General features: G+C 37.8%; 1 protein-coding gene across 6 annotated transcripts in view; it reads left to right on the plus strand.

The window, feature by feature from the left end:
* The window catches only part of R3hdm1 (R3H domain containing 1), a 96937-nt gene that overhangs the window by 44756 nt on the left and 26494 nt on the right, over positions 1-25687 (plus strand). For 3 of the 6 annotated variants that reach the window (XM_051204131.1, XM_051204133.1, XM_051204132.1), the window contains 11 exons: positions 3195-3254; positions 3338-3478; positions 7172-7280; positions 7376-7471; positions 9871-9908; positions 10006-10056; positions 10166-10392; positions 12659-12913; positions 14492-14643; positions 19086-19379; positions 21378-21501. In XM_051204131.1, coding sequence (XP_051060088.1) covers positions 3195-3254; positions 3338-3478; positions 7172-7280; positions 7376-7471; positions 9871-9908; positions 10006-10056; positions 10166-10392; positions 12659-12913; positions 14492-14643; positions 19086-19379; positions 21378-21501 — 1547 coding nt within the window. Of the gene's footprint in view, positions 1-3194; positions 3255-3337; positions 3479-5065; positions 5199-7171; positions 7281-7375; positions 7472-9870; positions 9909-10005; positions 10057-10165; positions 10393-12658; positions 12914-14491; positions 14644-19085; positions 19380-21377; positions 21502-25687 lie in introns of those variants that run through there. The other 3 variants (XM_051204135.1, XM_051204136.1, XM_051204137.1) reach the window with 2 other exon arrangements.

Raw genomic sequence — 25687 nt, forward strand, 5'->3', positions numbered from 1 at the left:
CCATACAGAATGGGCTCCACTATTCAGTTTGTGCATGAGTGCTAGAGCTTGGACCACTTTCCAGTGGCCTCATGTATAGGTCACACCATTGTCATCTACACTAGGGGAATATTAGTTCATTTTCTAGTTTATGTCTGTTTACGAAAATACTTATAACCTTGTTTATAAATTTGAAAGTTTCGGGTTTTGGACTACTGCAGTGAATAAAAACCAAGTGTATAAAATTAAGACCTTAGAAAACTTAGTGCTCCTTATGTTTCTAGTACATTATACTAACAGTGGGGAAAGTTAGTTTAAGATAATTGGATATGATAATGATGTAAAAATCACCTGCATTACCATTCTAGGTAAAAAAAAAAAATCCTGACATTCTATCAGTGGCTTATAGAATTGTTAGATTTTGATTTTTTTTCCCCTCTAATTGTAGCACGTTTGATCCAAAGAACATTTGAAATAGCTTCCATCAGCTATTCTTGTACAGAAAACCAATTTAACTATACTACTCTGAATTCTATTAAATAAACTGGTGCTTCATAGTTTGTCTTTTTTAGTAAGACAGTTTATAAAGTGGGAAAATTACTGAAAAGTAATTTGACTCTCTAAGTTCAGATGAAACACAGAATGTAGGGGCTGGAATCCCTAACTCCAGTTCCTCCACAGGCACCAGGCACAGACAGACACACCTGCGGGCAAAACACTCACATCAAATAAATAAGTCTTAAAAAATTAGCGACAACCTAACAGTTAAGCAGATGAGTCTGTTTCATGAGGGAGAGTCCATGGGAGAGAAAGTCCTCTATCTTTCCCCCAAATTTAATGAAAGATTATGTAAGGACTTTATGAGATAGATTTATTTATCCTATGCAAATTATAATTAGTTTAGGACCTGAATATCATATATAATTCATATATTCATATAGTGATAACTGTGATACATGGTTTTAAAAAAATGAAAGAGAGTTTTAAGAGAATATAAAAGGATGCTCTAGGCAAACTGCTAAGGAACAAAGTAGTCCTAGAGGGACTTAAGGAATGAGGTAGGACAGAGGTATTCCCAAATAATGAGAATTTTGTGAGTACATCTGTAAATGAACCCAAGCCCATGCCTATCTTGCAAGAATTTGAATTCTAAGAGCAATAGGAAACCTCTCACAGGTTCAACCAAAGGAATGTTGTGGTTACTTAAATATTCTACAAGACTATTACGCATGCTCCAGCCTGGACATGCCAGTAAGATCTTGTCTTTTAAAAGAAGGGAAAAAAATATCAGTAGGAAGAAAAACGGGACTGGAAAGATTGCTCAGAAGGTACATTTATCTGCCACACAAACGTGACCAGCTACCTTTGAATCCTAGTGTAAGAAACAAAGCTTAGGGCCTACAGTGGTTAAGAGCAATTGATGAGACAAGAGTTTGGTTCCCAGGATTCCCATTGGGCTGCTTAGAGTCACTTGCCCCAGTAACCCTTCAGGCTTCCAAGAGCCTCCTCAGACTTGCGTGCATACAAACACATATACACAAATAAAATCTGTTTTGTTGCTTTGTTTTTTTTTTTTTTTTTTTTTTGTTGCAGGGTTTCTCTGTGTAGCCCAGGTTGTCCCAGAACTTTCACCCTGTAAATCAGGCTGACCTCTGTACTCACAGAGATTTGCCTGCCTCTACCACCTGAGTGCTGCAATTAAAGGTGTGTCACCGTGCCTGGCATAAAATCTTTTTTAATAGTAAAAGAAAAAAATCTGGGCACACCCTTAATCCCAGTATCGGGAGGAGGATACTGGACAATCTTAGGGGCTCACTAGCCAGCAAAACAAATCTGAGCTTCAGATTCAGTGAAAGACCCTGGCCAAAAATAATAACAACAACTTAGAAAGTCATCAAGAAAGACAGTCCCTCCTGAACTCAGTCTAATCATGCATATATGTATGTGGATGCCCACATGGACACGTACGCATACATATTCTCTCTTGTGCTTCCTCATGACACGCAGACACAGCCTGAAATTCTCATTCTGTCATACCACAGAAAATAGGAGGTGGTCGCTTTTACTAAGATGAGGAATAGCAAAAATGAATCAGGTCAGAGGACAAAATTGAGTATTACTAGAATTTGCTTAAAAATGTACTCTTATTTTTGGACTTGGGTTTGAAATTGTTGAAATTTTATAAGCATAGTTTTCTCTTTCTCAACATATTATAAATGTATACAGTTATTTTTTTTTTTGACTAAATGAGTAGACTGAAAGGTATTATTTAGTTTTATAGGAATTGATTTGCTGTACATGGGGAAGATCAAACTCAGTATTGATGTGTGGACATTTGGGTGATCCAAGAAGCAGCTACCAGCTCTTTTGTTAAATTGTAGAAAGTTCTTCTCTGTAGTGTTTAGTTTAGAGAACTCCTTGGGCCTTAGTTTCTTGAACTTAAAATCTTTAGAAGACAGTCTGAAAGCTATTTCTAGCTTTTAGGTTTCTCTGAGATTTTTTGTTTTGTTTCTCACGTGAACATGAAATCTACAACGAGGAGAGGAAAACCCTAGCACCATATTTTCAGTGTATATGAACCAAGACGAGCCAGGCATTGGTGGCACGTGATTTTAATCCCAGTACTCAAGAGTCAGGCGGATCTCTGTGAGGTGGAGGCCATCCTGGTCAGGCAGGGCTGTTAACAGAAAAACCCTGTCTCAAAACAAAATGATCACTCAAAGGAACACATGGAGATACTTACTTGTGTACTGATTCATTTTAGATAGTGAATGTCTTTGCTTCATTTTGAATTTATAAGAAATTTTCTCAAAAATCATAAAAATACTTAATAGCAACTTGCGGAATAGGGAATAAGAGCATTAGATTGCCTCAGGACTATTCAGTACTATCAGTATCTTCTCGTGTTCTTTAGATGACTCTTTCTGTGGCACTAAAGGTAATATAGTTGGCTCTTAGGATGTACACTGCCCTGTCCACATTAGTGTATGTGGAAAACTCTACCAAAAAAGGTTACACTGAAAAAAAAAAAATCATCTTTCATTCTCTTAATTTTTCTTTTTTTAGGAAGCTTATAAATATACTAGCACCAGGATTGTGTTATCTCTGTGTTGTTTCTAGGAGGAAAATAGCTATGTAAATTTCATAACCTGTTGACGTTTATCATTACTTCAGTGCTAAGTTTTACATGTAAGAGTTTTCATACTTTCTTTCAGGGACAGAATGATGCTGCTGAAATTGGAACAAGAAATTTTAGATTTCATTGGTAATAATGAGTAAGTTCTGACATTTAACAAGAAAAGAAATTGTCATTATAATTCTCCTTGACTTACTAAATTAGCTGTTTCTCTTCCTTCAGGTCCCCACGTAAAAAGTTTCCTCCAATGACATCTTACCACAGGATGCTATTACACAGAGTGGCTGCCTACTTTGGATTAGACCATAATGTTGACCAGAGTGGAAAGTCTGTCATCGTGAACAAAACTAGCAACACAAGAATGTAAGTGTCCAAAGTATGTCCTATGGACTGATAACTCGCCTTCCTACAGCACCTTCCATTTGTGGTAAACTGCATAACTTTGAGTGATAGAGCCACAAAGTACATTTATCTTGCTAGGAACAAAATGCATCCCTGGATTCAGACAAGGGAGATGAGCCTTGTCTGAGACAGCAACAACACAACAACCTCGGAAGACGTATTGTCAGCTGTGCATGACAGCCACTCTCTTAATGAATTTTTGACGTTAGATTAGGTTTCCATGGCCACCTTCAGGCAATTTTGTTTAAATAATTATAAAAAAGAAAAGGCATTGAGGAGGTTTTGACACCCTCACATCATTTCCAAAATACTCTTTTGTTTTGTTTTGTTGGTTTGTTTGGGCTTTTTTGTCTTGTTTTATTTTGTTTGTTTTCCCTTTTCTACCTCAAATCTGAAGCAACTGGAACTCCTGGTTAGTATAGTGTCTTGCATACTGCTCTGTTCCTTCTTTGCTGAGGAAAAAGTTTAAATGGTTGGAAGGAGCCCTTTGTTTCGAAAGTAATTGTCTTTTAAAGGACCTTTAAAGACTGGGCTGCGAGCTCAATAGGATAACACTTGCCTAGCAATGATTAAGGGTGTGGGCTCAGTCCCTTGAGTTAATAAAAAGTCCTCTAGTCTCATTCTCTGTAGCACAGGGATTATAGGCCTGTGCCAACAAACACAGTACAAAAAGCATTTTGTATCATTTTCATTTATGGTAGAAAGGGACCTCAGATGATAAGTAGCAGTCTGTCTCATCCTTCACTTCATTATTATCTCTGCCTTTCCTCAGGTCAGCTCTCTCAGAGTCTTGTCTATGTAGCACTCATTTGAAATGGTGTATTTGATTCATCTGGTCCCTTCAGTTATCATGGCCTTTGCCAATATAGCTACCATGTTACTTGCCCAAGCATAATTGATGCTCACCAATTTCAGACAGTCTTTGTCAACTAAATAGGTGGTTTTCGTATTTTAAATGATTATTCCTACAGCAAAAACTAATAAAAGTAGTTGTCTTGGATGGAACATCCTCATTCATCCCTGGGAATTATTAGAATATATAAATCTGATTTATCCATTCATCTTATAGAAACATCTTTTATCAGTGAATCTTTTCCCAGTTAATTATATAATGACTAAAGTAGGATAGTATTCAGTAAGACACATGTGAAACTGGAAGTGACTAGAACTTTACTCTCTTTAACCAGTACCTTTCAACGTTACTCAGAGCTGCTGGATGCCCAAACACATGAACATTAGCAGGCATTTTGACTAACTTTTTGACTGACAACTCTCTAAGGTTTTCAATACAGTGTAACCTCAGTTGTTTGAATTCTGTGAGTGATGTCAGAAAAGTTTTAGGGTTCTTGTTTGTAAAGGTCATCAAAATTTAGTTAATCAGAGATACTTATGAAATTATGTGTTATTGTAATTAGAACTATTTCAGATCATTGAAGTTACACTGTATTCTTACTTTATATCTTCTGGGATCTGAAGAAGGTTGTAAATCAGAAAACCTTAGAGATCTGCTCCACATTGAATAAAAACAAACTTACCTTTTCCTCATAGGGAGATTACCCGCTCCAGCCTTGAACCAGTGGTGTTGTGGATGTCAACAACCGGGTGTCCACTGGGGTGTCTCAATGGAGCGGGAAGTTGCCGATTGCAGGGCAGTAAATTCAGGCATCTTTAAAAGAAAGAGGTAAGACAGTCTTAAGGTTAGCTGAAATGCCTGCCGTATTTTGTGTGGGAATCCAGCTGTTCTTAGAAAAGTTGCCAGGGCCTTGGTTAAACCCAGAGTTCACTTTAGAATGAGAATCCTAAACACAGAAGCCTCAATTAAGAATATGTGACTTTGCACAGCCACAGCTGTAGGTAATAACAGTAAAGGACACAATCCTATGACAGATGGCATACTGTCATGGTCGATAATGAATACCTAGCCTTTCAAACCCCTAAAGAAAACAGACTTCTCATCATTTTGGTCCTGAATCATTGTGCTCTTACCTTCTCCTTTACTTTTGTGTGGATTTTTTTTTTTTTTTAATCTGCTCTGTTTCATCATTTTACAATACAGATTTTTTTTTTTCATCTTGCTTAGAGAATCCTCATCTTTAAATCTCTTTTTGTATAACATATAGGAGTCAGCTACAGTGTTTTATTAAAAATTTGGTAGATTAAGCTGAGTGTGGTGGCACATGACTTTAATTCTAAAACTTTGTAAATAGAGACAGGGGGAATCTCTGTTAGATTGAGGTCATCCTGGTCTACACAGCAAGTTCTAGACCAACCAAGGCTACACAGTGAGACCATATCACAAAAAGAAAAATTATTTGCTAGACTGAAACAAATACTTACCCATGTATTTTTTATTTTCTTTATAATGAAATACCTGGTCTTGCTTTGCCGAAATGTCATTTATTGATTGCCGGGCATGATGATACACACCTTTAATCCCAGCACTCAGGAATCAAAGTCAGGCAGACTCTGGGAGTTAAAGGTCAGCCTGGTCTACAAAACAAGTTCTGAGCTAGCCGGAGCTATACAGTGAGACAATGTCTCAAAAAAATGAAATTTTACTCATAGTATTCTCATATTGCTTATTATATATATATTTAAACTGTATATCAAATATATTGTATTATTTCTATTAGCATGTATAGTATATAATTTATATATATAACTGTATAGGGTATTCATTAAATTTTTCTAGGTGCATTAAATGTTATATAGTGTTATATTTTAAAGGAGTAATTCCAATGTAAAATGGTGTAAGTTACAGAATACTGGTTGAATTAACTGTTGGAGCTGAGAATATATTAACATAGGTCAATTTTAACGTAACCTTAATGTCTCAACTTCATAATCATTTATCTGTCTTCTAAGTCTTAGTGAAACTTTCAGCATTTCTAATCTGAAAAACAAAACAAAACAAAAAAAACAACATGCTACAGAATAGACTCTAAACTTCACAGTCATTTGGTCATTGCCTTAGTTGCCAGTGTTAATCTCTGCATAAGAGCTTACTTTTTCTAACCTGTTTCAGTTAGTATAAAATAAAGCCACGCACTGAAGTCTCTTAAATCTTTAGTTAATTCAGTCCAGAATACATGATTGCTTTCATTTTATGCATGTGATATAGTACTTAGCTTTTCCTTTGTCCATGCATAGACAGGATATCAGCCTTGAGGTCTGACCCCATGGGCTCCACTGTGGTCTAGTCATGTGTTTATCCTTTGATGACTTTGTCACAGGCGCTTTAATCTCTTGAAGGCCAGCTACCTCAGTATTCACTATGATGACAGAGTTCTACTGGGTGCTCTTCCTTTGCTATTCATTTTAGCTTTAGAACAATATATATATTCCCATCTAACACATGGAAAAAGCTGGAAGAAAAAGGTTAAGTACTTACGTGTATCTTAAAGCCAGTACTGTGTTGAAAAGCTAGACTTGACTCCAGAGCCTATGCTGTTTTTAAACAAGCCTCTACAGTATCCTGTAGAACAGTGTTTTGTCATGAAAATCTTACTATGATGAAGTGAGATAATAGTAGTGTGTCTTAAGTGGCGCTGGTAAATAGAAATATTAGTTTATCAACTTGCATATATTATTTCACTTTTCTGTAAATACTGTACATTAAACTTTTTGTCCCTTTGTCTTGCTTCTTTTTTTCAGACCTGATCAGAAATTTAATGAGCACATTAAGGATGATAGGGGAGAAGACTTCCAGAAACGATACATTCTTAAGAGAGATAACTCTAGCTTTGATAAAGATGATAGCCAGGTAATCTTGAGGAAAATGCTACATTCTTTTAAATTCAGGCTTTAATTATACCATTAGTTCACTTTCCTAATAACCAGTTGTTTTTGCCTCTTTAGATGAGAATACGTTTAAAGGACGACAGGAGAAGCAAATCCATAGAAGAAAGAGAAGAAGAGTACCAGAGAGCTAGAGATCGGATATTTTCCCAAGATGTATGTGCAGACTTACCCTTAGGACTTTATATGTAACGACCTTCCAGTCCCCCCTTAAGCTATTGATCATGTTATTCTTTATCATAATAATTACATACACACCAGATCATGTTATTGAAAGTAAGCGTATTGTTAATCTTAATTTGATAGTGCATTGGAGCAACATTGTAAAGTTTTACCAAAATTGAACATAGGAATCAATAGAGGATGGGAATGAGTTTCTGTTTTTTAGAACTGTTTTAAAGCTTATGATAAACGAGGATTTAACAGCTTCAATAACTGTAAATCTTATGTTATTTTGTAGTGAATTTAAAACTTAAAATTGAATCTCATAAAATAAAGCTAGCTGATCGTTTAGATTGTCATTATCTACTTTATAAGTGATATATTAGCAACATCTACATGACTGATTATTTTATGCATATTTGCCAAAACTAAATAGATTTGGTTTTACCGATATTGGTTGTATATCTGTTCTATGCAATACTTTAGTACTTTTCAAGGATATATGGATGAATGTAATACGTGATTCTTCTGCCACAGATAGAACTGTCCCCTCTGTTGAAAGCAAAACAGAGCAATAAATAGCATTACAATTTAGACCATCAATTAAGAATTTACAGTGTATAATACATAACATTGAGAATTTATGTTAAGTGCTATGCTGGACACTGAAGACCATATACATGGACAAGCATGATTTATATACTAAACAACCCTTTGTTGTCAGTATTATATTTACAGATAAGGAAACTCAGGAAATAGAAACCTGTGGTAAAGTGGCCAGAATAAATATACCTACTGGGTAGGAATTTTAGTCCAGATCTGCTGAACTCAACATCTGTATTACATAAATGATTTTCAGTACTTTATAAGCTAGATGGCATACTGCCATTGATAAGTTGTCAGGGACACACATGGAAGTTTAATAGAGTCACAGTAGACAGAGAAGCACTACAAAATTGATCTGGGGAGGGGAAGAGAGAGTAAGCTTTGAGAGCCTATCAGTTTAAGTAGAAAACCAGTATTTGCAGAGGCTCACAGGAAAAGAACAACTTGAAATATGAATGATTGAAAGTAGCCAGACCATAGCCTGGCAGAAGGAATAAATATGGAAGTTTTAGACTGGAGAAATACTTGGCAACTTGACCCTAAACCTTTGTTGGGATACCTACCTGAACCTTTGGTGTGGGTTGTTTTGTCTTTCTATAAAAGTCCTTGCAATCGATATTTTAGGCATCTTGACCCACACATTTGTATCTGTTCAATACTGACTCTGATTTGACAGCCACCATAATACATAGTCATAGTTGTATTCCATTTAGTCTTTATTTGTAGAAACAGGTGATTGGCCATATGTTCCTGATTCCTATGACAAGGAGTCATGAAAGATGGAAGAATTACATTTTAGAGAACTTGCTTTGGCTTCTGCTCTATAAAGTGAATGAATAGGGCAAATAGAGAAGCAGAAGTAATCATTGCCCGACTTAGATTGACAGCACTGTAAGAATTTGACTATAAGCCCTTAAAGGGCTTATTCTATTCTCTGCCTGATCCATGTAGTCTGTGTGTTATCATACCACAAATAGAAATGGTCGCTGTGTTATAGTGAACTGATCAGCCTTTGTTTTTCACATTTATTTTTTGTGTGTATATGCACGTGCATAAGAAAGGAGGTCAGAAGACAACCTCAGGAGTTGGTTCTTAACTTTTACCATGTGGGTTATATATAGGGCTTGAACTCAGGTCTTCTGGCTTGGCATCAGGTGCCTTTACCTTTTTCTTTTCCTTTTTATTTTTGTTTGTTTGTTTAGATTTTGTTTTTTTGTGGCAGGATTTCTCCGTGTAATAGCCTTGACTGTCGTGGAACTCACCCTATAGACCCGGCTGGCCTTGAACTCAGAGTTCCACCTGCCTCTGCCTCCCCAGTGCTGGGATTAAAGGCTGTGCCACCACCACCTGGCTTGGTGCCTTTTTGTTCTGAGACATCTTCCCAGTGTCTTTATCAGCTTTTGCTCACCAATAATTAAATATTTGTGAATAAGAGAGAATCTGTAGAGTTTGAATATATGATTAATGATACTCAGGGTGTCCATTTTAAGAAGACTATTCAAATTTCAAATTCATTTTGACAACGAATGGCTTCTAAAATAGGTGTCTATTAAAAGTAAGAACAATGTCTCCAAGCCATCAAAATGTTTCATTATCATTCATTGAATCTTTTGTGAATTGTACTCTTATATTTTTAGTTACAAGCCTAGCTTTTAGCAGGTAAGCCATCTCTCCAGCCCTTGGGGCTTGTGCTCTTAAAGTTACTATATATGATTTTTGTTGTTACCATTGGTATACAGATGACTTTGTGTATTTGACAAACTTTATACTGTTTTTTTCCTTTTCAGTCTCTTTGTTCCCAAGAAAACTATATTATTGATAAAAGGTAAGGAAATTTTTAATCTGTCCTGGTTGTTACCTATCCTGGTTATTATATAATTGATGCTAATAACAATTTAAATGTCTTTTTTAAATGCCAACAGAATCCAAGATGAGGACACTAGTGGTACCCAACAGAGGCGCCAGATATTTAGGTATTGGGTTGTTTTCCAGTTGGTGATAAAACTTGTATTTTGTTTTTTGTTTTTTTTTTTTTTTTCCTTTCTCCCATTAGCTTTTCAATGTTTTATTTCTAAATTACAGAGTCAATAAAGATGCTTCAGGGAGATCAACAAACAGCCATCAGAGCAGCACTGAAACCGAGTTGAAGTGCTCAGAGCCTCGGCCCTGGAGCAGCACAGATTCAGACAGCTCCTTCCGGAACCTGAGACCTGCTGTGACCAAAGCCAGCAGCTTTAGTGGGATCTCGGTCCTGACGAGAGGTGACAGCTCTGGAAGCAGCAAAAGCATAGGCAGGCTTTCAAAAACAGGTACAAGTCTCTTCCTAGAAGTGCACAGTCAGAATGCCACTTTGCCTAAAGTGTTAGCTTCTCATCGTGTGGTCTAATTACCGAACAATGTAAAGTTACCTTCAGCTCAGCAGGAGTGATGGCTGCACTGACATCAGGATTCATTTGGTCCTGGAGATAGAATTACAAACTAAAGTGCCTTGTCTGTTGCTGTATAAACTTAATCTCTTAGTTCAGTGACTCATTTCTTGTGCAGAGGAGGTGACTGGAAATTCTTCACTTATTTATGATTGGAAATCATGGCTTCTCGCCCAGGATTGTTTAATATTAGGTGTATCTCATACTGTCAAATATTGATTGCATTTTTTCATGACTTACCCTATATAAAATGGATAAAATTGTTGAGAAATTTTTGAGGAACTTAAAAAACAAAGGAAAATAATACACCTACAACTATTACAAATAGAAATTTAAATAGTCTGCTAATTCTTTTGGCTGCTTTGTACTACAAATACATTAGTCATAGCATTTTCTCTTCATTCTCACTACAGAATTTCATGTTTTTTTTTTTTTTTTTTTTTTAGAGGACTTTTATAGACTTTTTTTTTTTTTTTTTAATCTCAAACATGAAAGTTCTCTTTATCCTGTTTGGATTAGGTTAAACATACAATAAGTATTGTACAACTACATTTGGAAGGTATATTAAGACAACAGAATTTTTTAATATAGTATATGCTTCAAATTGCTAATGTTTGTGAATTCCAATTCTTATCTTATTTAAAATATAACTCTATTGCTAAAGACAGTAAATTTTATGAATTTTTAAAAATCTGTATACTTATCTGTATATTCTGCAGTTTGGTCATAACTGAAGGAAAATAAATCTCAATTGTGAGGAAGTCATTTAGAGAGTGCAAGATTCACCTGCTTCTGCGTTTCAGGTGCTGGGTTTAAAGCTGTGCACCATCATGCCTGACCTAAGTTAAAACATTTTAATAACTTGGGGCCAGTGGCCACTGAGGTTGCTCAGCCAGTCAGTACACTTTCTATACAAACCTGACCCCTAGAAGAAGAACTGATTTTCCAGAGTTGCCCTCTGACCTCCACATGCATGTTTTATCTACGCATACACACATACAATAATAATAAGTAAAAGTAAAATATATAGAATAACTTTTGCTATTTTATCTTAAGAGACAATGGGATGTTTTTATCCTTAAATTCCAGCACTCAGGAAGTAGAGGCAGGTGGATGGATCTCTCTGAGTTCCAAGAGAATCAGGGATACCCAAAAACAAACAAACAAACAAAAACTGTCTCGTAAAAAAAGAAAAGTGATAAAGTTGAAGTGTCATTTTTATATGACTTGGAGGAAGAGCTTTCTTCAGAAGGCATTGTGTATGGTGGATACTATTCATCACTTTCATTAGCGTCTTCATCCCAGAGTCAGCTCCCTTAATAACAAATTAATCAAACTATAAGTACTATCTGAATCCGTTTGTACATTCCATTGTCTGGTTATCAGCTCTCAGTCATCATGCTTTAAATGTCGGTAACAGCTTCAATCCCTGTGAAATAAAGTGTAGGCTTGAAAGTAGTCAAAATTCAATCATGAAATTAGTTAAAGTTTGGTAAGAAATACATTTTAAGCTTGTCCTAACAATACAGACTTGAATGTTTTTCGTACTTTTTTTGTTACTAGGTGAAAGAGAAAGGTAGTTGAGTTTACATTATAGGAGGATGCTGATTATAAATCAAGATGAAATTCTGTAGTGAAACTTGGCATTTGCTTGTTTCAGTAGATAATATATTATTTCTGTTGTTTCCCACGCCATTCTTAATGTATAGATCAGAGTTTCTGTTACATGAGGTTTTGGGCATTTGCCTGTGCTAAATTCTTTTTCCTGGGGAAATTGTAATTTGTATATTGCTAAGTGTTTTTCTAAAAGGTAAAATGTATATAGCGTGTCCTTTTGAGAGTGTCAGTAGTATGCTTCATTGGCTGTCTGTGCCTTGTGCTACTGTAAACTTGGTAAATTACATGCTTTGGCTGTGACTTTTCTTACCATTTCTGTGTTGCTGCTTGCTGTGTTAAACATACTTAGGAGGGTAAAGAAAAAAGAACCACTGGGCAGTAATCGTAGTAGCCAGTGCCATTATGTTATAACTGTGTGTTATAGGATATGAATTGTATTATTAGGTTTTTAAACCTGTATTTTTATATTGAAGTTTAGTTTTTGTTTTTCTTTTTTCCTTTAATACTATGTTTTTCATTGCTCTTCCTCTAGGATCTGAGTCTTCAGGTAGCGTAGGGTCCTCTACAGGCTCTCTTTCTCATACCCAGCAGCCTCTCCCAGGTTCAGCTCTTAGCCAAGCTTCTCATGGCGCACCTGTCATCTACCCGGCAGCCAGCACTCACAGCTCTCTTTCCTTTGATGGTGGCCTCAGTGGGCAAGGTGCATCTCCTAGCCCTAGCTTCCTTTTGCTTCCCTTGGAAGCAACTGGCATACCACCTGGCAGTATTCTGATCAACCCACAGACAGGTGGGTATCCAGAGAGGTAGTTTATAAGTGTCATTGTCCTGAGCACTTCAGCATAAACGTTTAGGCTATAAAATGCTAAAAGTTTTATTCATATTGTAAGGATTTTCCCCGTGTGACATCTATGATGTACATCTATGATGTATAGACTAGATAATAGCCTGAATATAATTAAACAACAGTGTATTCCATTGAAGTGATTTGACTACCTTTGAGAGAGGTTTATGTGATATAGCATTTTTATTCTGTAGCAAATATGTACTTTATGAAGAACCAAGTAGATGAAAACCTATAATGTCTTAAGAATATAATTACTATGTAATATCTAGAAGACATTGTGTAAAAAAAAAGGTAGTTGCTGTAATTTAATATTGACAATGTAAATTCTTAGCCCTTGACATAAACTAATAATAATTAATTTTTTGAAAATTTACTTTAGACAATATCTAGTTTGATAGGGTGATGCTGTGGACCCTACTGAGCTCATTATAATTAAAATATCTTCTAATGGGCAGGACAGATGACTCAGTGTTTCAAAAGTTCTGGCTTTTCTTTCTGAAGACCCAGGTTCATTTCCCATCACCCACATACTCAAAACTTTAAATCCTTCATTGATGACCTTTATAATGGCCCTTTTAGGTAGGGGAAACCCCATTACAGTAGGGAAATTGAAATATGTAGATACAGACAAGATTGTTATATAATTTTGCTATGCATAATCTATTGCCAATAAACTGATTTCATACTTACAAATTTGAAGCTGTCAATTTACATTTTAAACCTATTTTTTTGTTTGTTTGTTTTGTGTTGTTTTTAAGTTAAACATATTTAGTGTAGGCTTTAGCCCAGATTGTTTCTCGTTCCCTTGAAAATTTTTGAATGGTTTCCTGATATCTTTGAGTCATGTACTTTGTGTTTGAACTGAAATCCACACTGGCTCTATTGACCATGGTGAGGCTAGGCAGAGGTAGGAGTGCTAGGTCTTTTGAATGTTGTTGACCCTTTTCCTATGTTTACAGTTGCTGAACCACGGTCCTGTGATAGACTACCTGGAGCAGAATGAGATTCAGAACTCAAAACTTTCAGAAAATGTTCTTTTAAAGATTGCTTTTAGTTTATGTGTTTTGCTTGGTGTATGTTTATGCACCAGCTGAGTTCAGTGGCTGCAGGGACCAGGAGAGGGCATCAGATCCCCTAGAACTAGAGTTAAAGATGGTTGTGAGTTGCCATGTTGCTGACCGGAACCAAACAAACTTGGGTCCTTAGGAAGGGCAGCCAATGCTCTTAACTGCTAAGCCATCATCTCTTTAGTCCCTCAGAACATATTTTGATTATCCAGTGAGCTCAGTAGGGTCTGAAACAATACTTGGTTCCCAAAACCAGTGATATTTGAATTCTTATACTAAGGAAAAAATAAAGATTGTCAATAGCTTCATTTTGAATCAAGCTAAGAACAACTTTTGTCTTCCAGAATTGCGAGTTGTGGCTTGTTCATGAGGGGTTTATGGATGTGTTTTATAAATCAGTAGGGACGGTTTTATTTTCAGTCCCTGTTGTACATTGACTTTTTCCTCTTTCCAGGTCAGCCCTTCCTGAACCCAGATGGAACCCCAGTTGTGTACAATCCTCCCATGACTCAACAGCCAGTTCGAACCCAAGTGCCTGGTCCTCCACAGCCACCTCTGCCACCCCCACCACCTCAGCAGCCAGCAGCCGGTCACATTTTCTCACAGGTGCACAAATCCATGATTATGTAATGCTAAGTTCACCTGCCTTTGCATGTGTAGGGATAATGACTGAGATAGCCACGTAAGTATTTCCCACAGCTTTAATATTCTGTCCCCAATGATGTCCCATTCAAAGGTAGCTTATATGTGCGCTCATGCACTTTTTTCTGTAGAAGACCATATAATCATTCCACTAGTGAATGAATCTCTTAGTATAATTTCTCATAAGAGGTATGTGATGATAAGTTTGAACTAAAGAAATTTCATCCCATTTTCTCACAAGATGGGTCACTTATATATTGGTATGCTATTATACAATGGTATGGTGCGAAGCGAGTAGCATGTAAATAGTTGAGTTGCACTGTCACAAAGTGTAAAATTAGTGAGAGCAGCAGTCTCTGCAGGTAAGGCTCACGGCTGGGCATGTCAGCTTTGTTTTTCTTTGATCCCTAAAGTAGGGCTTATACAGTTTTAGAGATCTTCTAAGACCATATAAAACCATGCATTTACTAGAGCAAATTGCATAAAGCTCTGCCAAAGACTTCCACATGACCTCTTTAACCCCCTTATGTTGAATACACTTAAGGCTACATGAAACTCCTTCCTTGTCCTGCTGTGCCTTGGCTTCATTCAACTTGCTTCCACAGAATCTTTCTTTTGCTGTTATATTTGCTTTTGTTGTCTTTACACTGCTATGTGTTTCACCAGGAGCTTTATAGGACTGACTCCCACTTTTACTTAATTTGATGGAAATAAGGTTAGTACAGCTTTAAAAATCTCAAGAATTTCTTTGTGGTTATAGTTTATTATCTCAGACTATTGTCTCCTAGGAATGATTTTGCCTGGTGATCCTCAGACTTGTGGTTAAGAGCAAGTGTAGAAATAACTTTGTCCTATGTAGTTACTAATAAGGATATCCTAGATGAAGGTATAGAGAATGGTTTGGAAACAGATGCATTAAAGAGCTGAATTTCAGGTCTTGAGGTAAATACCCCACTTTATGATTGATTTAACCTACACATTTTTTGAAAGTGTTGGCAGTTAGATTGTCACAGAAACAAAAACTCATTGACTGAATACCCAATTGCTAGGATTTGTGCAATATCAAACACAGTAAATCTGTGGATGCCAAATATAGCCCCTTTGCTACATGAATATTGCTTTGTAGCCATAGTTCAAGTAGGCAAAGGAAAAGAAAGGTGAGATTTTTTCCTTGTCAGTGTGATATCAGGGTTTTATTTTGATCAGCTACTCTTTTTTTTTTTTTTAATTCATTTTACATACCAACCACAGTTTCCCTCCTCCCCACCCCCCTACCCACCCCCACCCACTCTGCAGAAAGGGCACTGACTCCCATGCAGAGTCAACAAAGCCTTCAGCTACTCCTGTAATTTAGCGTTTCTTTGCCAGTTAGCACTGTGGGAGACACTCGTTTATACCACAGGCTCTCAGCTCAGAGTCCTTCCTTCCGTTTCCCAGCAGACGGAAGTTCTTGTTCATCTGACACTTGAGTGGGTCAGACTGACTGACTGAAGACAGATTATGTCTTACTGTTTATGTGACTCAGCACATCATGGAGCCAGCAACTGCACCTCATTAGTGTGCTACAGCTTCCTCAGCTAGTTCATTCATGACAGAGGGGTTTGTCAGGTCAATCAGCTGCTCCACGGGTCATTTTATTTTTTTCATGTTTTCTTTTTCACCTTCTTCCTTTCTATTTTTTATCTTATTTATTTATTTATTACCTCTAAGCTAATCTGAACCTTTTACACTTTTAGATTAATCTCTTGACTTTGTGGTTCAAAAAAAAAAAGAATATGTGATCATTATAAATCTTAGTTATACAAACATTTTTTCCTTGTTTATTCCCTGTAGAGCATTTTAAGATAAAAATCAGGAAGTAAGAGTGAGAAGTTTTGTTTTTATTGACATAACTCTGATAGTAAGATTTGAAATGGCTATATTTCTATTAATCTACAAAAATGTTTACATTTATGACATAGAAGTTATTATTCTCAGTATGACATCAACTTGAGCCTAGGTATGTTCTTGCTGTGTAGAGTTCTTCATTTGATACTGTTTTTCTTGTTGATTGTTCTGTATTTTTAGTGACTTTTTAAGTGTTAAAGCTATTGCCCCAAAGTATAACTTTCCATGCTGTGCAATTCTTGTAACCTTTTCCTCTGACATTAACTGTTTGCCCACCTGTTCTTCCTAGCCTGCTGGTCCTCTGCAGTGCGCCTCTCAGCCTGTTCAGTGCTCTGCAGCCCCCTACCCATCCCCGCTCCTGCCAGTCTCACCCACCCAGCAGTACTCTGTGGTACTGTATCTCTTTTCACCTCATCGTTACTATGGGCAGTGTGTAGTGGATGCTTCAGACTGTGGTCAGTGGGATTTGCTCTTTTCGCTTTTATTCCAGGCATAAGTAACAAAGGTGTTTTCTAATTCATATTAATAATGTATTCCTTTCGATAAGACAGCGATTATATCAGCTTATCATAGTGCCGGTTTAAAACATAATATTCCTGATGTTTCTGAAGGGTTGTCTCAGGATGAATGTTGTAAACTAAATATTCTTAGATGTTTTAATGATTTTTCTCATTTAAGTCAGTTTTAAATCTGTTTAGTCTTGGAACGGCAGTGTCATGGGGTTTCTGTCGCTCTGATTAAAACGTGATGACTAACAGCAGCTTGGGGAGGAAAGGGTTTATCTCATATTACAACTCCCAGGGGTCACACTGTCTCCGTACGAAGTCCAGGCAGGAGCCTGGAGGCAGAAACTGAAGCAGAGGTCATGCACGGGTGCTGCCCATTGCCTCGCTCTTCATAGATTGCTCAGCCTCGTTTCTTACCCAACCCAAGACCACCTGCCCAGTGGTGGCACCACCCTCAGTGGGCTGGGCCTTCCAACATCGATCGATGTTTAATAAAAAGTACCACAGACTTGCCTGCAGGTCAGTCTTACCAAGACATTTTCATAATTGAGACTCCCTCTTACCATATGACTAGTTTGTGTAGTGCCCTTAATCCAAAATATGCCCTGAATTGTAACTGCCACTGTCTGTATTATCTCAGGCCCATAAGGCAAAGAGTAGCTTCTGCATGAGAAGTTTGCTTCCTTTGAAGTGAACTTCCTGGCATCTTGCCTGCTTTTACTAGGGATATTCTATGTTGATACCATTGACTATCCCATGTTGAAACTATGTTTCAAACCAGGTTATAAACTGTAGCTGAAAAACCATTCCTCGCTGCTTTTTGGAAATTTCTCTGTTGAGGTTGTTTTCCTTTTGAACTGAGCAACCTTATTTACCAGATTGTCTCTGAATGATTTTCTGAAATAACTTTCAGCTTGAAGGATAGAGAAATACTATTTATGAGAGACCCTTGACAGTGGTGTGTACATACACTACCTCTTGTAAGAATATTTAACAATATTACTTTGTAATTTAGGACAATTAGACATTTTCATGTTTAGAAACCATTTTCAGATATGCTGTTAGTCTGTTGCTTCCTGAGAGTGGGCATTCCATTTTAACTCTGTATCGTCATTTGAATAACTAATAAGAGCTAATGCTTACGCTGTCAAGTTGGGAACTGTATGTCATGTGGCTCATAAATTATAAGCCCCTGCCTTGTCTGGATACCACTGGTTTTTCACCAGTGATCCAGAAACAGGACACTCTGATTTACAGTATTTTACTGTTTAACTTAAGTGACAGACTGAGAAGCACTTAGAAGTTACTAAAGAAAAAGAATGACTAGTTAGATTTTGATGGTTGGAGATACAGACAGGCATCAAACCTGAATCCTAGAAAGAGAGGCATATTTAAAAGAAACTCCTTTCAGGAAATATTGACTATATAATATAAAAGTGTCCAATTTTACTTCTAAACCCTAGTCAGCATTTAAAATTCATTAAATACATGTAGTTGTTTTTTTTTTTTTTAAACTGGGAAATGCACCCTAATGATGTCCATTAGGTATATTTTCTAAAAAAGCACGTAATGATAGCATTATAACATACCTTCCCTCCTGTATTGCAGTTCTTATTTTCTTGAACCTGTTTTCTTATATCTTACCTGATTCACATATATAAGATGTCCATACCTACACAGCTACAGCTTGCTTATAAATGTATAAAGTATAGAGCCAGGTGGATATAGCTTAATTTGGGGGAGTACTTGCCTTACATGAACAGAGTCTTGGGTTCTATCATAAGCACAGCGCAAATCGGACATTGTGCTTTACTCCTGTAATCCCAGCTCTCAAGAAGAGACAGGAGGGTCAGAAATTCAAGTCATCTTCAGCTGCATGAGTCTGAGGCTAGTCTAGGCTACATGAGATACTCAAATAAAATAATATATGTGTGTGTGTATATAAAGCACTATCCACTGGTAAGTTTGGCTCACGAATAAAAGGCTCACTGACTGCCAACTTCTTTTCAACAGGATAACCTTGGTTCTCAGTTCAGCCACATGAGTCTTGCCCGCCAGCCATCAGCTGATAGTTCCGACCCTCATGCCACCATGTTCCAGTCCACTGTCGTTCTTCAGTCTCCACAGCAGTCTGGTTACATTGTGACGACAGCACCCCCACATCCGCCTCCACCACCTCCTCCTCCCCCTCCTCCTTCCCTGCCACCTGGGCAGTCAGTCCCCACTGCCAGTTTCTCTGCCTCTGGGCATCCTGTCAGCCAGCCTGGGCTCCAGCAGCAGGGGTATCTTCCTCAGCCCTCACCACAGGTGTGTTGCTTTTTCATGCTCTCTCTCTCTCTCTCTCTCTCTCTCTCTCTCTCTCTCTCTCTCTCACACACACACACACACACACACAGACACACACACACACACACAGACACACACACACACACACACACTGAAGCCTGTAACATGGGAACAGTTTGTGAGATAGTATAAGCAAAGCCCATAGTTACATCTGTATCTTGTCAAGCATCTGGGGAGCAGCCACATGACAGGTAGCTACAATTCAATTAGGTAGCTTACAGTATGTGTCCTTTGAATTTCCCTCTGTCTTTTAGGAAGTGTGTTTTGTTTTGGTTTTAGGAAAACACAGTGTATGTGTTAGTTAGGGTTCCTGGTGTGGTGATAACACATCATGACCAAAAGTAAATCGGGGAGGGAAGGGTTTATTCCATTTGGCCTACACTTCCACATCATAATCCATCAGAGGAGGAATTCAAAACAAGGCAAGAGCCTGGAGGCACGAGCTGATGCAGAGGTCATGGAGGGGTCCATTACCTGCTTTTCACCATGACCTGCTCAGCCTGCTTTCTTACAGAAGCCGGGACTCCTTGCCCAGCCTCCCTACAGCCTTTTCATTGAGTTATTTTAGCCATGCTTTTGGTTTTGTAGATTGCTTAGATTGTGTATGTACAAGATTGTTTCCAATGCCTTTTATTTTTGTGCCACACTGCAACTGAGCTAGGTCAGATTAATTTAAAAGAAATTTGCACTGGGTATCACATGGATCTCTGGGAATTCAAAGCCAGCCTAATCTGCAAAGAGTTCCAAACAAACCATGGCTACATTGTGAAGCCCTGCCTTAAAAATATAAAGAGAAAGAAGTGTGTGATGTATAAGCATACTATCTAGGAGGTGTCTTGGTCCTCTGGTTCTTACAGTCTTTCCGCTCACACAATCTTCAGTCATTTTCTTTAACCTAAGATGTAGGGGGTAAAACATTTCACTTGGGGATGGACATCCCACAGACACTCTGCGTTTTAAACAGTTGTGGATCTGTCTCTGGTGCAAAAAGAGTCTTCTTTGATGAGGGCTTAAGTGCTACATTTATCTGTGGGTACAAGGGTAAATAGAGTACAGTTTAGGAAAATGGCAGACATGGGCTCTTCCTGGGATCTGTAACCTCTCTAGACACAGGTAGACAGCTAGGTTTACTGTACCAAGCATGAACTCCTCCTACTGAGTGATCATTAAGTCTAGTTAGATAGCTGCTGGTACTCCAAGATAAGAGTGCTGCTACTGCATCATCGGGGACGTTTGTCAGGCTGTCGCTGTGATTTGTATAGTTAATAGATTGCTTTTCTCCATTGACAGCTTATATAGCACATTTTGATAGTATGAGAATTTGTCCTAGCAGTTGCAACTCAGCTCCTCCAAGTCCTATGTCTAAAGTGTGTGGTTTCCTCAGCAGTAAGGTCTTATTGTCAAGGTCTGGTAGGCAACAAAGAACAAAGCAGTTTTCAGTAGCTTTTCAGCAAAGCAAAAACTATTTATGTTTATAAAAAGAGAAATGTAAAACAAATACAGCAATAAAATCTAAATGTGATTGATGGACACAGAGGTAAATTCCCTTTGTTCTGTTTTGTTTGGTTTTGTAGGGATGTTTTGTTTTCTTTTTCATTTTTGTTTGGTTGGTTTGGTTTGGATTTTTTGAGACAGGGTCTCTACATAGCCCTGGCTGTCCTGGAACTCATTCTGTAGACCAGGGTGGCCTCAAACTCACAAAGATCAGCCTGCCTCTGCCTCCTGTGTGCTGGGATTAAAAGTGTTTGCCCCCACTGCCCAGGGGAGGGTATCCTTGAATGATATGTTGGATCTGGACTTTTAGTTTGAAATTTAGTTCAATATAGTTTACATGTCAATTTTCAGTTGGTTTGAAAAGGGTTGGTACTGTATTTACTGCTCATTGCATTCTGATGTGCCTCATGGAAAAATTACTTTTCAAGTAAAACTAATTTTTGTCCTCAATGCTTATGATTGCAGATGCCAGCCTGTTACTGTGCTCCAGGCCACTATCACTCCAGCCAGCCTCAGTACCGCCCTGTCCCTTCTGTCCATTATAGTTCACATCTAAACCAACCACTGCCACAGCCTGCACAGCAGACAGGTGAGTCAAGTTCTGATGCCAGGATCTTCAGCTATTCAGCTGTGGACGTTACCGTTTCCAGATTTACTTCAGTCTTACATTCAGATATTATCATGCTCAGTCTTTGAAGATCTCAGATACATGTGTGTGAGTGTGTAAGCCAGTCATATTTAAAGGAGTGGAAAAAATCTACACAGATTTGTATGATAAAGGGGTGAGAGCATAATAGGAAGGTTCTGCATAGCCAGATGTCTAGTGAGTATGTTGAATCCTCATGCCATGGTAGTAGAAGCCCTCTTTGTAGCCTATTAATTCCCTAAATAGAAATGGCAGAAAGTCATGCATAGTGGCCTCCATACACTAACCAGAATCAAAGAACAAAGCCTGCTAAATTTGATGCATTTGAACTTTAGTTAGGTAAAGGATGACACTTGAGTGTCAACGATGCCTGTCTGGTGAACTGTATTCTTATACATATTTCTTTCTCCTTTTCAGTTTGATATTGAATTGAACCCCAATCTCACTTTTTAAATACTGTCTTAAAAGGGCTGTTTAATAACTTAGCAGAAAGATTGCTTTGCAAACTTGAGCACCTAAGTTGGGTCCCCATCACCCACATAACAATGGGCACAGTAATACAGCACTGGCAAGGTCGAGTCAGGTGGATTCCTGGGACTTGATACCCAGCCAGCCTGAACTAATTGGTGTATTCAGAGATAGTGGGAGACCAGTTTCAAGAAAACAAGATGGACAACTCTTGGAACCATACCCAAAGACAAACTCTGGTTTGTACACAGGTGCCCTCACACCTTCAATTCTCAGACATGCAGAAAGCTGTCCTGCTGATTCTAATGAACTCCCTTCTGTTTCCATCCTGGTTGTGTCTTGTTACAAGTGTTTAACAAAAATTGGAGAGTTGAAGTTACAGTTTATTATCAGCTTTCATAGAGCATTTTGAGCTATCTGTCATTGTTGGAGGTTCAGATTCTGTGCAGAGTCATTTCACCTCTACCTGCACAGAGAAGCCTGCTGCTTCAGTACTGCCTGCTAACTGTTGAGAGCTACTTCTGTGCTGCCCCTTCCAGGAAAAGTACTGTTCTTGCTTCTTGTCCTCGTGCAGTCCCCGTCTTTTATTATCAGATAAGAGTCATAATTAGTACAACTCTACAGCCAAACTCTCCTGTTCTTAACCTGTTACACCGGGAAGTTTTGTGTTCCTAATATGCAGGCTTTTCTCTTTTTGTATGGACTAGCCCCTGTATTCTGTGTGCCACAGATTTTTTCTGACTGTTTTAACTAAGTTATCATTTGATCTGTTTCAAATGTAACTCCTTTTAACGTCAGATTTTCCTGAAACCTAGTAATACAACCCATGTCAAAAAATATAAACAGCATATAATCTAAGTTCAAAAGACATCAAAAGTTGTTCCTTGCTGTTGAGATGGCTCAGCAGGTAAAGGTGCTTACTGCACAGCCTGACGGTCTGAATTTGATGCCCATAACTAACCCAAAGGCAGAGGGGGAGAGAGCCAACTCCACAAAGTCGTCTCTGACTTCTACATCTGTGTCGTGATGTGTCACCTCTTTCTCTTTTCACACATACACACATCTTACAATAATAAATTACAAGTTTTAAAAATTATTCATCCTGAAGCCAAGTGTGGTGGTATACACCCTTAATCCTAGTACTCAGGAGACTGAGGCAGATGGATATTTTGAGTCTACAGAGCAAGTTCCAGGCCAGCCAGGGCTATTACACAGAGAAGCCCTGTCTCAAAAAACAAACAACAACAACAACAAAAAATTGTTTATCCTTAGGAACATTGATCATAATAATTATCATTTAATGTCATATACACAATTGTTTTATAATATGGGACCAATGACATATGCCTATAATCTCAGCACTCTGCAGACTAAGATTAGAAGGCTCACACTTGGGCTACATAGCAGCACCCTGTCTCAAAATGACAACAAAAAATAACAGTAAAGAAAGCATTTTTCTGTGCTTTCTGGGCCTGAAAATGATTGACTTATATTATTATTTATGTCTGATTTTTTTTTAAACCTTCCAAAATTATTTGTTTTTAATTAGGTTTTTTTTCATCCTATGGTTCTGGAAATGGAACTTGGGGCTTTGTCCATAGTAGGCAGGCATTTGCTGCCTACTGACATCCTTACCTGTGATGACTCAATAATTTTATAATACGTAAATTGAGTTTTAGAGAGATGGGTTAGAGATCAAGAACATTTGCTCCTCTTGCAATTCCCAACACCCACATGAAGGCTCAAAATCATCTATAACTCCAGTTTCAGGGAATCTGGGAATCTACTGCTCTCTTCTGGCCTCCGTAGGCACCAATCATGTATGTGGGGCCTACACATACATGCTGGCTTTGAAAACATTTAGACACATGAAAAGATAAAATAATCTACAAATCGTTTAATAGAAAAAAGTAGAGTGTGCCTCATGTCACTCACTGAAATACCTTTTATGGGACTTTCTGTGTTAATAAGGCAGCAAAGATTGCTGGGTGTTTATGCAAGTTTTTATTTTTGTTTTATGTTTATGGTAAAAATGTATTTCTTCCCATGATCAAACTATCTACAAAATAAGACCTTATGTCACATGTTGGGACTGAAATGCTAGTTCAGTTACATCTCTGCCCACAGACATTCCCACTTCATGGAAAATAATTAAAAATGCAAAATTGGCATAATATCTTTGTGATAGGAAGTTGTTGATCATTTGTGATACTTTAATTGTGGTTTTTCTGCTGTCGGTTAAGATGGAAGAGAACAGAACAGTAAACCAGACTGCATTTACACAGCCAAGCTGCAGAACAGGACGGCTTGTCCTTCAATAGCTTTGACATTGTCTGACACCTAGGTATCAGCATAATAAATCATTGTGATGAACTCATGGAGCTCCATCTGCTTCTGCCTCCAGAGTCCAAAGTTGTAATCATAAAACTATAGTTTGCTAACTTTTTTTATACCCTGCTTTTATATCTGAATCCTAATATAAGAACAAAGAACTAAAATATTAGACAATTTCTGTTTCTGTTCTGTTTACTGATTTCTGCCTCAATTTTCACATGTAAACATAGTTTCTGTCTTTTCTTTTAATACATTTTCTTATTTCCTTATTTTGTTTCCATCACGATTAAAATGTAAACTTTATCCACCACTTTTTTTTTTTTTTTTTTTGGTTCTTGTCAACCATGCTTCTGTATGCTAAAAGAACTCACAAAGGTTATTATCTTTAAATTCATAAAACAGTTGGACTTACCAGTCAGCCAAATAATGAAAAATTGAACGAATTTTCTTTGGCATGGCACCAGTAATACTGAAATGCTTACATATGAATTTAAAGAACATTTCCCCCAAATTAAACTCAGCCAAGTAAAGCTGGGCGGTGGTGATACACACCTTTAATCCCAGCACTTGGGAGGCAGAAGCAGGCCGATTTCTGAGTTGGAAGCCAGCTTGATCTACAGAAGAAGTTCCAGGGAGCCAGCGCTGTTAGCATAGAGAAACCCTGTGGGAAGAGGGAGGGGGTTCTGAGACCACACAGACTATGGACAATGGAAATAACAGATCTTCTGTTATTACCTTCTTTGTGGAATAAACATTGTGAAAATCTTTTTAGATAAAATGCTTTAGTGTTCTAACCATATCTGTGTCAATTTATTGATCTCCATGAGAATAAAATTCCATCTACTGTGGGGCCCCAACCAGACCAATATTAGAATCAAGGGAGTGAACTTTTCTTCTGTTGTGAGTATGAAATTGCTGACTGGTCATTCAAAATAGGATTGAGTCGGCACATATCAGCACAGACACTGTGGAAGTCCTGAATGCCCAAGCTTTCCAGACAATACAGTGTATTATGAAAGACCAGCAGACTGTTAATCAAAACCCTAATGGTCCATGGTCCTTTTCTCTTAATTTTTTTAACAGACTTCATGTTTGTTTGTTTATTTTACATTTTATAGGTGTTTTGCCTTATGGATGTCCTTGAATTACATTCATGCAGTATCTAGGGAGGCCAGTAGAAGGTGTTGAGTCCCCAGGACTGTAGTTACATACAGTTGTGAGCCATCAGTGGATGCTGGGAATTGAACCTAGGCCCTCAGTAAGAGCCGCAAATGCTCTTAACTAAGCCATCTCTCCAGTACCACGGTCATTTTTAACTAGTGCTAGT

This window comes from Phodopus roborovskii, unplaced genomic scaffold (genome assembly GCF_943737965.1).
Source record: "Phodopus roborovskii unplaced genomic scaffold, PHOROB, whole genome shotgun sequence".
In the NCBI taxonomy this organism is placed as follows: Eukaryota; Metazoa; Chordata; class Mammalia; order Rodentia; family Cricetidae; genus Phodopus; species Phodopus roborovskii.